Source organism: Cryptomeria japonica, chromosome 11, assembly GCF_030272615.1.
Source record: "Cryptomeria japonica chromosome 11, Sugi_1.0, whole genome shotgun sequence".
Classification (NCBI taxonomy): domain Eukaryota; kingdom Viridiplantae; phylum Streptophyta; class Pinopsida; order Cupressales; family Cupressaceae; genus Cryptomeria; species Cryptomeria japonica.
Genome location: NC_081415.1, coordinates 99,042,928 through 99,058,466, shown reverse-complemented (window position 1 = coordinate 99,058,466; position 15,539 = coordinate 99,042,928). Strand labels below are relative to the sequence as shown.

The 15,539-nt window shown below is 37.1% G+C and overlaps 1 protein-coding gene across 1 annotated transcript; it reads right to left on the bottom strand.

Annotated features, from left to right (window-relative positions):
• Nucleotides 1–12,643: 12,643 nt before the first annotated feature.
• On the bottom strand, nt 12,644–14,707 carry LOC131041328 (glutathione S-transferase F9-like). The gene is made up of 3 exons (XM_059214201.1): nt 14,561–14,707; nt 14,435–14,483; nt 12,644–13,083 (listed from the first exon to the last, which is right to left on the bottom strand). Exons 1-3 carry the CDS (start codon nt 14,705–14,707, stop codon nt 12,644–12,646), a joined length of 636 nt encoding a protein of 211 aa, XP_059070184.1.
• Nucleotides 14,708–15,539: the final 832 nt, after the last annotated feature.

Here is a 15,539-nt window from a genome sequence, read left to right as displayed (position 1 = left end):
TGGTCTAGTACAGACCATAGCATACATCAAGCTTCCAACTGCACTCTGGTAAGGCACTCTGCTCATGTCTTCCATCTCCAATGGGGATGTAGGACAATCTAAAACAGATAGTTTCATTCCAACTGTAAAAGGAACACTCAATGGTCTACAATTCTGCATGTTGAACCTCTGTAACACTGAATTCACATACTTACTCTGGCCTAGCCATAGCTTTCTGTTCACCCTATCTCTTCTAATTTCCATCCCAAGAATGTGCTTTGCTGCACCAAGATCTTTCATTTCAAATTTAGCAGCGAGCTGAGACTTCAGTTCTGAAATCATACCTTTCCCTTTACCAATGAATAACATATCATCAACATACAATGCAATGAATAAGAAATGATCACCATCAGATTTATAATAAACACAGTGATCTGATTTAGAATGTTCAAATCCCAAACTCAACACATATGTATCAAATTTCTGGTACCACATCCTAGGACTTTGTTTGAGGCCATACAAAGATTTCTTCAACTTACAGACCAAATTACTTTTGTCTTTCACCACATAGTGCTCCAGCTGTGTCATATAAATATCTTCCTCCAAATCACCATGAAGGAAAGCAGTTTTCACATCCATTTGCTCAACCTCTAAATCATAAGCAGTAGCAATAGAAAGCAAAAATCTAATGGACGTCATTTTTGCAATAGGAGAAAATATCTCACCGTAATCAACACCCTCAACCTGAGAGTAGCCTTTTGCAACCAACCTTGCTTTATACTTCTCAATGCTTCCATCTGAACCAATCTTTTTCTTGAACACCCATTTACAACCAACAGGTTTTCGTCCTTCAGGCAATGGTACAAGATCCCATGTATCATTCTTTTTCAAAGCTGCCATTTCTTCCTCCATAGCAATCTTCCAGGATTCTGCATCATTCATACCTAATGCCTCTTCTACAAATTTCGGTTCATCCACACTAGTATTCAGAGCAAAAATACATCTCCAATCATTAGGTGAATACCTTTCAGGTGGTTGTCTATGTCTTGTAGACCTTCGAACAAGCTGAGTTGGAGGTTCTTCCTCCTCTTCTGAAGATTCAGAGCTAGACGATCTCTCCTCAACTTCTTGCCTATCTAGGGGTCTCGATTCAACTCTTTCAGGTGTAGAAGGAAGTTGAATCACATCTTCTTTTTTAGTCTGTTCTGGCTGCAATGTAACAGAAGGAGACTTAATTTCTCTAAAAATAACACTTCTACTGTGAATTACCTTTTGTGCAACAGGGTCCCAAAGCTTGTATCCTTTCACACCATAACTATACCCGATGAAGATACATTTCACAGCCTTGTTCTCCAACTTTGTTCGCTTCTCCTTTGGCACATGTGCATATGCCTCGCAACCAAAAACTCTAAGACGTCTCAATGAAGGCTTGTGACCTGACCATGCTTCCATAGGTGTTTTATCAACAAGAGCTGATGTAGGAGACCTGTTAATCAGGTAGCAAGCAATGGCAACAGCTTCAGCCCAAAACTTTTGTTCGAGACCAGCACCACTCAACATACTCCTAGCCTTCTCCATCAGTGTCCTATTCATTCTTTCTGCAACTCCATTCTGCTGTGGAGAATACAGAGTTGTCTTCTGCCTGTTAATTCCATAGTCTTTACAGAATCTATCAAAATCATTAGAGAAAAACTCACCGCCATTATCAGTTCTCAAACATTTTATTTTCTTTCCAGTCTGCAACTCAACCATTGCTTTAAATTCTTTAAAACGACTAAAAACTTCAGATTTACTCTTTAGAAAATAAACCCATGTCCTTCTACTAAAATCATCAATAAATGAAACATAATATGTGGATTTTCTAATCGAAGAGACATCTACTGGACCAAACACATCAGAATGGATAAGATCCAAAACACCACAAGTTTTATGAGAACTCGAGTAAAACTGAACGCGGTTTTGTTTTCCATAAATGCAATGCTCACAGAAATCAAAGTCAAGATTACAATCATTCAAACCTTCAACAAGGTTTTTATTTTTCAAGGTCCTTAGACCCTTTTCTCCAATGTGGCCAAGTCTTTGGTGCCATAACATAGTCTTCTCTGCAGGTAACTTTGCTTTAGACAAAAGAGCACCCTTAGGTACCCAAAAACCATTTCCATCTGCTGAAGGTGAAACCTTCAAATCTTCCAGTGAAGTATTCGCAGATTTACTTTTTACAGAAGTGCTATTACACTCAACAGTGTATGCTTCAAGCTTATACAAAGTGCCAAACCTGACACCTCTAGCAACTACCATAGCACCCTTAATCATCTTACATCCTGCTTCAGAAAAGACTACCTACACACCTGCATCTATCAGTTTGCTCACAGATAACAGGTTTCGTTTTAATCCAGGGATATGCAGCACACCATTAATCCTTTTTATTCTACCATCAGAAAACCTGATTCTAACTTTACCTCGACCAACAATGTCTAGATGTGAATCATCACCCAAGTACACCTTACCTCCATTAAATCCTTCATATTCAGAAAACCAATCTCTATTGGAAGTCATATGAAAAGATGCACCTGAGTCAATTGGCCAGGCATCATTACCTGCATGAGTCGCCAAAGCCGCAATAAATGCATCGTCATCTTCCTTGTCGGACTCAGAATCAGAATCGAACTTTTTCTTTTTCTTCTTCTTCTTTTCTTCTTTGCAGTCCTTACGGATGTGACCCGATTTACCGCAGTTCCAGCAAATGACTTTGGACTTTCCAGGAGATTTAGATCTCCCTTTGGATTTGGACTTGTCGCGCTTCTCATTCTTCTTGCCTTTCTCCTTAGGTCTTCCACGAATGGTTAGGGCTTCCTTTGAATTGATGGATACCTTCCTTCGCATCTCTTCACCGAGTAGGGCACCTACCACGTCTTCAGATTTCAAAACAACAGAAGTACTACCGATAGCCATAACAAGAGAATCCCACGAATCAGGCAAAGAACAAAGCAAGATCTGACATTTCTCCTCCTCGTCCATCTTAACACCGACGGATACTAATTGAGCCACCAACATATTGAATGCTTCCAGGTGGTCTGCAATTCGTCCACCCTCTTCCATCTTCAAGGAATACAATTTCTTTCTTAAGAAAATTTGATTTAATAAAGATTTCACTTGATACATCTCACCAAGCTTAGTCCATAGCTTCTTTGCAGAGTTCTCTTCATGGACATTGATTAGAACAGAGTCTGTTAGGCACAGTCTGATTAGACCCTTGGCTTTTCGGTCCATAACATCATACTGAGCTGCCGTAGTAGGATCTGAGGGCCTTTGGACATTCGCATCAACAGCATCCCAAAGATCTCGATCTATTAGCAGATCTTCCATCTTCAGCTTCCACATCTCAAAATTACTTCCATTAAATTTCTCCACCTCTATTCTCCCTGACGAACTTGCCATCTGAATATTCCTGCAACAAGATCAAAAAGTGTCTTCTGCACAAGCTCCCACTCAAATCTGGATTAGTTCAAAAAACCCAACTGCCCACAATTGAAACCAAAGGTGATCAGGCTCTGATACCACTTGTCAGGAAGTTAAGTAGCGGAAACAACTTCCTACACTAACCTTGAGAGGAGGGTAATGCAAAACTTTTTCAGATCGTTACAACAGTTACAGAAAATAGAAATAGATATAATAGCATTCATACCACAATACAGTGATTTACGTGGGGAAAACCCTTTCAGGAGAAAAACCCCACACTCCAAAAGCAGCTCAATATTTTATTCAGCAATCAAAAATAGATTACAACATACTTGCAGAGAAAGCTCTTCGCAGGAGTACCACTAATCAGAGATTCAGAGGCAACTCAATAGCCATAAGACTCTTACACACAACCTCTATCTCACACACCTCATAAATAGGAGATACAATACAAGAAACCGTCAAACGGTATTACAAAACCATGGGCTAAAACCACCCAATAAGGTGTAGCCGACCTTATCTCCCTTCTAGATGCCCTATGACATGTTAAAGCACACATCAACACGTGTCGCTCCCTTTTACAGCTCATTTATGTATCCGATACAAATTATTTTTTCCTATTTCAGGAGTGCAAACTTCCGGAGGCCATAACTTGAGAACCGGGTGTTTGATTGACAAACCGTTTGAAGCGCCAGAAAGCTCGCGAAGTGCTCTATCACCTCGTAACCCGCTATGCCGGTTATGGCCACTTTTCAGGGCGTTTCGGAGCCTCTAAAGCCCCCAAAATTAAGTTTAAACATTTTATCGCACCCCTCCAAGATGAAAACTTTAATATCTTCAAAACTAGCTGTGACCTTGCGACGCAACTTTACCAGAATGCTTATCTAGCCAGCCAGAAGCTTCAGGGAGAGTTTCGCACCATTTCGTGCTCAAATGAAAACTTACTATAAATAGTAACCTCGCATAAATGCAAGGTTGAGACACCATTTTTCCCAACAATTAATTCTCCCCCATGAAATTCACTTCTTCTAAAATTCTTTAATTAATTAAAACAAATCAATTCATGAGTTGTTGAAATTAATTAGCCTTTTCCTATTATTTAAATTTTTAAATTAAAATCCTCCTAACTTCTAACACCTAGCCTAACCCATTCCATCTAACCCCGGGTTTGCCTAACCCCATCCTAGCTTGTACATCCTAACCACCATGTCCCCTTTCCTTGGACACTTTTCCCTCTCATGAGAAAAGCTTTGTGACACTTGTCACCAAGTGTTCCCTTTCATCCAACCTCTTCTAGAAGCTTCTTGACACTTGTCACCAATTGTTCCCATCCAACCAACCTCTTCTCCAATCACCTCCAATTTAACCATTGATATCTTCAAATCATAATTGACCATTGATTCCTGCCACCTCACCCCCAGCCTTTGGAAATCCTATAAATAGACCCCATTTTGGAGTTCAAAAGACCCTCGATTGATTTATCTCATTTGCATTCAAGCATTGTTACTATAGGCATCTAGCTTCTAGTTTATCATTTTAGCAATGTTATCATGTTCAATTTTAGCTTAAATCTTAGAATATTTCATAGCAATATCATAGAATCATATAGCTTAAACCATATATCTCATCTAGATCATGCATCTTCATCATTTAAATCCTCCATTTAAGTGTAGTCAAGTCACTGGAATTTGCATAACCAGATCTGAGAGGAAAATTCATACTCGCATTTACTAGGAGGCAATAGATCGATTAGCTATGTTTTGATCTTTCGTTGATTAATTTTATAACGATTGCTTGTTATTATTTATTGAGTGTTTTGTGTTGCAGTTATAGGTATAATAGGTACACACTTCATAGGCACGACAGTAAGCGTTACTTAGGTCATTATGGTTCAATTATACCATTATGCTTGTATAAACTTCCATCATATCAAAAGATCAATGATGACAAACCAAAACAGAACAAAAAGAAGTGACTAAATAGGAATGATAACAAGAGAATGAAGGTGATCATTTAGTTGCATATCATTTTAAACTTGCATTTAGTTGCATATTATTTGTATCTTGCATTTAGTTGCATATCATTTTAAAAGTTGCATTTAATTACATATCATCTTAAACTTGCATTTTAGTTGCATATCATTTTGAAAGTATCATTTCATCATTATCATTATCATACATCTCATTTTCAAGATATATCTCACATCATTATCATTGTCATACATCAAAGAAATCAAGATAACAAAGCATCATCATAATCAAAATCAAAAGCATTACTATTTAAGCATTACATCATCATCATAGAAACTTCACATCAATGCATATGATAAATCATCACCCATAACACATCACATGTGAATCAGAGAAATCAGTGCCATATGTATATCTCTAAAAAATGGTCGAAATGTACAAGGGGTATTATGTCTGTCAAAATACAAAAAAATGATCAAAGTACAACAGAGACATGTCTCTCGGGTATGACTATCTTTTGAGGCTGACGGTCTCACAGTAGATGTCCAAGCTCCTGGATCTCCACCAGGTGGATCACGTCGGGGAGGCCCCATAACACCTCTACTTTCTTTCCCCATCTGACTTCAAGCAGATCGACTGGCTGCATAGCTAGGAGCACTGTTCTCTCTATGGACTAGCTCCTCATATAACTGCCTATAGTACTCGACCTCCTTGTATTCATGCTAGTTTAACCTTCAAAGTCTTCATAACCATTAATGGTTAACTCAACCTTCTTCCATGATTAGAGACTTTCTCTCTAATTCAACCCCTATCTAACCTAAGGGTCTCATCAAGCATTCATGGCTTTAACCTTGGTTATCCCTTTAACCCTTGCACAAGAGTTTATCCCTTGGGTAAAATCTTTATCCAATGGATAACCTTAACCCTTACCTCCTAAGGTAACCATCATGTCTTCTCAAGCATTTAATGCTTCTCTCATCTCCTCTCAAGCAACCTCTTGTTGATAATTATCACCATTTCATTGGTGAGAATTGTAAACATGGATTGATAACTTTCAATCCTGGCCCTTGTTAAGATTATCTCATCTTGACCATCCATTGCCCTATTTTTCCTATAAATAGAGCTCTCATTCTCTCATTTTAGGATATCCAAATTTCATGCATCTAATCTATAGTCATTTTATTAAGAATTTAGCCTCTCTTTGATAAAAATCATCTTAATAGCATTTTAGAAGTAATTTAAAATATCATAGCATATCAATGTTAGACTAGTATATATTGTTAGGATAGGATTACTAATCTTCATCATAACATCATTTTCATGTTAGACTTGTACAGTGCAAATTTGTCTTGCGATGTGATTGAAAACATATCATTGAAGACATTGTTCCACTTTGCACATACAAATGGTTAACTCTTGTCTGTTTTATGCAAGCAACACTCAGGTCATCTTGGTTAAATTATACCTCGATGCTTGTGCCATCTTTCCATATCAAAATTCATGTAAGCATTACTCAAGTCATTATGGTTCAATTATACTATTATGCTTGTATAAACTTCCAACATATCAAAAGCTCAATGATGACAAACCAAAACAGAGCAAAAACAAGTAACTAAACAAGAATGACAACGAGAGAATGAAGGTGATCATTTAGTTACATATCATCTTAAACTTACATTTAGTTGCATGTCATTTTAAAACTTGCATTTAATTGCATATCATCTTAAACTTGCATTTTAGTTGCATATCATTTTAAAAGTATCATTTCATCATTATCATTATAATTCATCTCATTTTCAAGATACATCTCACATCATTATCATTGTCATACATCAAAGAAATCAAGATAACAAAGAATCATCATAGCTCATACATCATAATCAAAATCAAAAGCATTACTATTTAAGCATTACATCATCATCATAGAGACATCATATCAATGCATATCATAAATCATCATCCATAACACATCACATGTGAATCAGAGAAATCAATGCCATATGTATATCTCTCAAAAATGGTCGAAATGTACAAGGAGTATCATGTCTCTCAAAATACAACAAAATGATGAAAGTACAACAGAGACATGCCTCTCAAGTATGATTATCTCCTGAGGCTGATGATCTCGCAACAGATGTCCCAGCTCTTGGATCTCCACCTAGTGGATCATGTCGAGGAGGCCCCATAACACCTCTTCTCTTTGTCCCCATCTGACTCCAAGCAGATCAACTGGCTGCATATCTAGGAGCTTTGTGATATCTAGGGACTAGCTCCTCATATAACTGCTTGTAGTAATCAGCCTCCTTGGTCATGTATTGTATCTCCCTCAGTGTATCCCGCTTCGGGAAACCACCTGTCGCTCTTTCCAATCTCTCTGCAAGCTCCTCTACCCGGTCTCGATGATCTCTCTCTGTATCCCGCTCTGGCATTGTTGTGCTAGCACCTATGCCTGTAATTGCTGCACTATGACTTGTAGGGTTGTAATATGTGAGTCTTGTTGATGGGTGGGTACCCTAATCTAAATGGGTAACTATGTCATGGTTCCACCCATACCTGTCCCTATCTGAGGTGCTACTGGAGGTAGAACATCCGATCTCCTCCTCTAGATGGGTCGCCTAATATTCTCTATACCCCCCACCACAACGAACACTGCACCTACCCTACCAGCACCACCAACACCAAGGAGAAGTCCTCCTCATCTCCCTCCATCCCCTCCTCATCCTCTATCTCTCCCACCATCACCCCCTCGTCCTCTATCTCTCCCTCCACCTCCTCTATCACCTCCTCTATCACCTCCTCCATCATCCCCACCTCTATCTCCTACCTCCTCTCCCTCCTCATCTCTCTGTCTAACTCCCTCTCGCCTCTTTGGCTTCTCATCCTCATCATCATCAAAAGTAGGTAACATCTTTGTTGGATCTGATATTCATGCCACTGCATGTGCCACAAAGTAGGTAGAGAAATCCTTTGTCATCCCCGCATCAACAACCCCAGCTCCATAATCCTAGATCTAGCCTGCCAATGTCATGTACTCCTCAACTTCCACTAAACTATCCACGGTGGGCCCCCACTCGGGCACATCCTATCTCCGACGAGCATATAAACACACTCGTTGTGCTATCCCCTGATGTCTCCCATATTGCAGCTGCACACGGTTATGCAAAAAAAGCTTAATGATAAAGGGCATCCGCTCGATCAAATATCTCGACATATACACATAGGGAATCTATAGCCCATCCTCAACCCACACCTCACAATCCATATATGGTCTCTAAATGACTATATCAATATCATCCAATGCCCTTGACCAGTGCTCTAATTTGCTCAGCTTACGCTGGACAACTATATCGGTATACCCATACGCATATGCTCGACCAACTGGCCTATCCATATCTGCAAGTGGTCTCGACATAGGAATGTGCTCCCAGGCCCACACCTATAGTAATGTCACCCCCATTGACAAACTATTGTATCCTAGATACACCACCTTATGAAGCTCTCTGTAAAGGTGGGCTAACGTACAAGACCCCCATGCAACCTGTGTGCCTGTGTCACCATATCCTCCAAAACCAATCCCCATCCCAAAGTTAATCCCTTCAAATTACGGTCGAGACACAAAAATACACCAATGGAACCTGCTAGTATTGAAGGCAAGGGAACATAATCCAAATCCACAAACTCCTACCATGGGATCTCATATCCACAAATTTGATCATCCCAGAAGATGCGATAGAGAGCCTCTGCCCCACCCTCCTATTTAATCTGCTCATATGGAAACAAGGCCCCCACAATCAGAATCCACAGAATGCGATAACAATCCTCAGGTGTGACTATTATCTTGCCAATAGCCAAATGGAAGGTGTTTGTGTCACTATGCCACCTCTTCGCCAAAGCTATCAACAAACCCTAGTTAATAATATATCAAGGCATGTCTAGTAAGGATGATAAACCACATCTCTCAATCACATCCCTATCATCCTATGACAATCGCAGAATTAATGATCATGGTCATGGAAATCGCTCTCATGATTGGTGTACACCAAGTTGTGCCTACAAAACAACAAGTGTCCATCATCAGTTCCCACATCTATCCAATATATCCAATCAAAACAAAATCTACTTGAAACAACGAAGCATCAAATGAAGACTCATATCAAAAATCAAAGACCCATATCAAAAATCCACCATATAAAAAATCAAAGCACCATATTGAAAATCCAAGCACCTTATCAAAAATCAAAGCACCATATCAAAAATCAAAGACACATATCGACAATCTGACTCATCTCAAGAAATCATATCAGAGATCCATAACGCAAGCATCACATCAGGAATCATATCGGAAATCAAGAATTGAAACTCATATCGGACATCAATTTCATATCACAAGGCAAAAATCATAGATCCACATCAAAAGAAAATCAGGATCCTCATTCAAATAATCAATCAGCTTGGCACTCCATAATGAAAGCAGTTTCAATAGCAGACTCCAAATCACCATATCAAGACTCATAAATCATCACAACAGGTAAGACATTGGCTCATAACCCATCTTGAAACACTCAGCAGACACCTATCCACTCCTAAGCCATCTACCTCATCTATTCCCCCCGCGACGCATTCTTCCAAGTCTTTTCTACCCATCTTTTTCCCCATGTGCCAAAACCGACCTCCCATGCGCTAAGCTTCTACCTATGCACTATCTTTCATTAGCAATGCGCTAGAAACTTTACTCTACACACTAAAATCCTCTATGCGCCAACTTGTTTTTCCATTGTGCTACCCTGCTCACCCAAAGCGCTAATCTACCCGACGCGCTACTCTATCTACCCTATACGCTGACCTGTCTGCCCTATGCGCTAAAACATCCTATGCACTACCCTAACCTGCCGATGCACTGTAGAATGCAACCTAAAGGCTAACCGAGCTAGGTTAACCCTATGCGCTATTGTTCCTATCCCAAATGCTAAAAAAAGACCCCTACATGCTAAAACAACAAATTTTCAACTAAAAAATAAAAAACGTGATCAAAAAAAGGAAAATAAAAAAAAAACGTGGCAAAAAGTAGATGACTTAGAGGTGGGCCATATGTGGTAGGCCTCTAGTATCAACGAATGCGCTCGAATCGGTGCGAAGCATAGGGAACCGACATTTTCGTCAAAGTTCAAGTGTCACAATCACAAGGAGAGAAATGTGCAAATGATGAGAATAAAATCACTTTTTTACCTTTTTATAGGGTGAAAGTCAACAAGGTTAGTAAGTGGGGCATGTATTTTCCTCATTTTTCTCACTTTTAACCTTATCAACATCATTTTCGGGAGATGAATCAATTAAAATACATTCAACACAGTTGAAATCATCAAAATACAATTAATTCAAAAGAGCTCATCAACTCAACAAAATTTTCAAAATCCTTGATTCATCTCCTGAGGGGGTATCATAAAATATCAGTCATCAAATCTGGGGCACCATATCAACATCTCGACACATGACATCATATCGACAAATTTTGACAGCATATCCGACAAATTTTCTTTGAATCAACATGTGCACACACATCACTTCAAAGAGGGGCAAAATGTAGACATATAAAAGTGACTAGTTTCCTAGGTGAATATTTAATATTCATTTTAACCTCATTCCTCTATTTAATTAAATGAACTACTTAATTTATTTAATTAAGTTCATCTAAGCCTTCCATAACCTTTAATTAAATAAATCACTTTATTTAATTAATTCATCTTTCTCCCCTTTTAATTAAATTTACATTTAATTAAATTGATCATTGCAAATAAATAAATTTAATTTATTTATTTAAATCCCCCACTTGTATTTATGCAAGTTGCATCTATTTTTGTCGAAATAAAGTAATTTATTTTAATTAAAATTCCTCTACATCCACTTGCAAAATCCTACATCTCCCACTTGCCTCTCTAAACCCCCTTCTAGATTCTTCTATTCACTTCTAATTTAGCCTAATCCATCTCCTAAATATTGTCACATCCCTAAGCAAAGGGAAGTCACTTCTCAAACCCTCAAAGTCTTCAATAACCATTAAAGGCTTTATGTCTTCAACAAGTTAACCTTGAAAGTCTTCATAACCATTAATGGTTAACTCAACCTTCTTGCATGATTAGAGACTTTCTCTCTAACTCAACCCTCATCTAACCCAAGGGTCTCATCAAGCATTCATGGCTTTAACCATGGTTATCCCTTTAACCCTTGCACAAGAGATTATCCCTTGGGTAAAAGCTTTATCCAATGGATAACCTTAACCTAACTTTAACCCTTACCTCCTAAGGTAACCATCATGTCTTCTCAAGCATTTAATGCTTCTCTCATCTCCTCTCAAGCAACGTCTTGTTGACAATTGTCACCATTTCATTGGTGAGAATTGTAAACATGGATTGATAACTTTCAATCTTGGCCCTTGTTAAGATTATCCAATCTTGACCATCCATTGCCCTATTTTTCCTATAAATAGAGCTCTCGTTCTCTCATTTCAGGATATCCAAATTTCATGCAAGTAATCTATAGTCATTTTATTAAGCATTTAGCCTCTCTTTGATAAAAATCATCTTAATAGTATTTTAGAAGTAATTTTAAATATCATAGCATATCCATGTTAGACTAGTGTATATTGTTAGGATAAGATTACTAATCTTCATCATAACATCATATTCATGCTAGTTTAAATCACCATAGATCCAATATCATACATATCTAGGAATGCATTCATGCTGAATTAATCAAACATCACTCATTCTTGGAGTTGTCATTCCTAAGTTACTTTGCTCGGTGATATGAGAGCAAAGACATTGACTTGAGGGATCTTGTGAGATAGAGAACAATGGAACACCCCTTGGGAAGTTGAGCTATTCAATATAGCTCCATAACTTGCACCAAAAGTCTCATTGGTGTGCAGATCTTTTTAAAACTGAATTTTACGTTTATGTACACCACATTTCCCACACAGAGAGATATATCATGTATTAAGAGTAAATAAGCATACTCTGCCAAAATGAACAAGTTTTAATGAGAATAGTTAAGGTGCATATAACTTAAATATTACAAAGATTTACACTTAACATGTCATGGTTTTGTATTTTTTTAAACCATCAAAGGATACCACTGTTTTAAAACTAAAAAAGATGTTATTAACATAATCTCCCTACATACATCTTTAAAACACAAGATAATAAAATTTTGCAACCTCAGCCACATGATCCAAGGTTTCACATAACTGAAACCTTCTTCCATGCAGGTCTGGAGGAAATATCCTCCCACCATGCATTCACATGTTTCCTATCCCTAACCAGATATCCCTTATCAGTAACATTCACTATATAATCAGTATATGGAAGATGGGTCAGATCAGCAAGGCTAAAAAATCCCCCTGCCAAGTACTTGCTCTTTGACAACCTCTCTTCATACACATCAAACACTTTACCCAGCTGCTCAATACTGCTCTGAATCAATGCTAGGTCCTGAGGCATACCCATCCTTGGGACAATTAGTAGCTGATTAATCAGTGTATAAGAATGAGCACTGAAGTTCTGCCCTTCAACTTCTAGCCACTGTTCAACCAATGCTCTCTCCTCTAGAGTTTTCCCCAGCAGACAGGTCCCCTTCTCTGCATATTTCTCAGCAAAGTACCTTATGATTGCCCTTGACTCTGCACAAACCCAGTACATATAAAATCATGGAGAAGGAATATCTTAAATGCCCAAATCAGGTCTAAATATGTAAATTGAATGTGTCTCACAGAAAGTGATAATCTACGTCACCCAAATCAGGTTTATTTATACAATTAATAAAGTGATAGTTTATATCACCCAAATTCAATTTAGCAGAGATGGCCGTACAGTAGAATATTAATCAAAATGAACTTCTTCGTAGAGCACTTAAATAGTTATATGATGTTATCCTCAAAACGTATACCTTAAATCCATCCTACCCAAAACAGGTCTAAATATATGAATCGAATATCTTTCACTGAAAGTGATGATCTACATCACCCAAATCAGACTTATTCATACAATTAATATATCAGAAGAGAAATGATAATTTACATCATCTAAGTTCAATTTAGGCTAGAGGATCTTATAGTGGGTATAGAGTTGATCAAAATGAGTTTCTGTAGTTAAATGATACTTATCTTCAAAAAAAAATTCTTAAGTCTGAAAGGCAATCAATTATGTGATGCCCCATCAGCGCACAAATTAAACATGACTTAGTGTACAACTATTCATCTTACTCTTTTTGGGGACCATTTTGGACACATCAACAAAAAGCACGTTGATGTGGCAAAATATTTGAGCATGTGGACTTGAAACCAAATTTTATAAGTAGGGGACTTGACAAGTGAATTGTACAAAACTCTGTGATTTGAAATACCCATAAAATTTGGGAAGCTGTGAAATTAAGGTACAAAACAAAGAGTAATTTAAAATACTCACATAGAATTTTGAGAGATGTGAAGTTAGGGTGCCCAACGTCTACACAGTACCTAGGATGCATCTTTGACCATATTTATTAATTAATTAAAAATCAGAATACAATAGCTTTTTTAATTTTTAATTAATTAATAAATACAAGCAAAGGTGCATTCTAGGTGCTGCATAGACATTTTGGTGTGGAACTATAAGACCTTCTGCTCTCGATAATTTTGGCATAAAAAACACATTCTAAATTTCGATTTGTTTAGGTGGTTCACCTGAAATCACACTAGTAAGTGAATCCCACTAGAAAAGTTAGCATGATTACAAATAGGTCACCTACTAATATGATTTCAGATGCATCTAAACAGATCAAGATTTAGAATATACTGTTTAAACTTGTCCATTTATATATACAATCAATAAAATACATGAAACATCAAAATTTACACAATCCAAATCAGATCAAGATATACCAGATGCCCAGATCAGGCCTATCTATATAACACTATAAAGAAAAAATTGCTATTGAAAGCAGTAGTCTAAAATCTGGATTGCTTAAACATTATACACAATTTAAATCATTACCAAACAATGTGAGATCTCCATCCTGGACCACTGGAACTTTTCCAAAGGGCTGCATCACACAATATAAGTTACAAACAACAATTACAAAGATACAAATACAAGACCAATCCATACAAGGTCCCCTACCTGTAAAGCCATGAACTCTGGTTTTTTCTGCTCTTTTTTTCTTAGATCAACAGGCACAATTTCATACTCAATATCTTTCTCTATCAGGCATGTAAGCACCCTTCTTGTGCAGGCAGATTGGATTGCTCCAAGCACCTTGACAACCATTTTTCTTTTTCTTCTCTAATGCAAACAAAAACTATCTTTTTCAGGAGCTTTAAGTGCTGCTATGCATTTGTGAGAGTTTTAATGGAAGAGCTATTTATAGAAGAGGGGAGCTATCAAAGAATTTTGCCGGCTAATTTAGCATTTGTTTGTGTGGATCTGAACAAGAGAAACTGGTAAGTTTAGCTATTTCCATAGTTTTCTTTGTATGGTAGGGCAATGGCTTTGGAGAATTCAATTATTTTTTTTATTATTAGTGACTTAAACTTCCTGAAACTACAAAGCTGGTAGAAGAATTTGATTGAACTGATTAAAGAATTGGGCCGGCTCTTTAGATGTTCTCACAATTTTCTTTGCATCGGTAATGTTCTTAGAGGATTTTGAACTATTACTAGAGACTTTTAGTGATTATTTTTTAGGCAGAGTTTAGATTTTCAGATTGTTTATGGTTTGTTGGTGGAGTTATATGAATTTTAAAATATTAAAAAAAGTTATAAAAATAAGTTTTATTGAGTATATTAGTTTAATTAAATGATGCTAATTATTTAAATATTAATCTTTTAATAAGAATGTAAAAAATCAGTTTTTATAGGTGTTTTAAGTAAGACTATAAGAGGAAGCATCATATTATGATTGTGTTAAGAACAATTCTTATCTTTTATTTTAAATTTTTATGATTGTAGGATCTGTGAATACAAACACATCCAAAATGAAATAGATGTTAATTTTAAAAAGATAAATAGCTAATTTGGAGGCAAGAAATATTTGTATAAATGACACTTAAGTTATTTTAGCAATATTAATCGATTAAAATTTAATAATTTTCTCATATTTG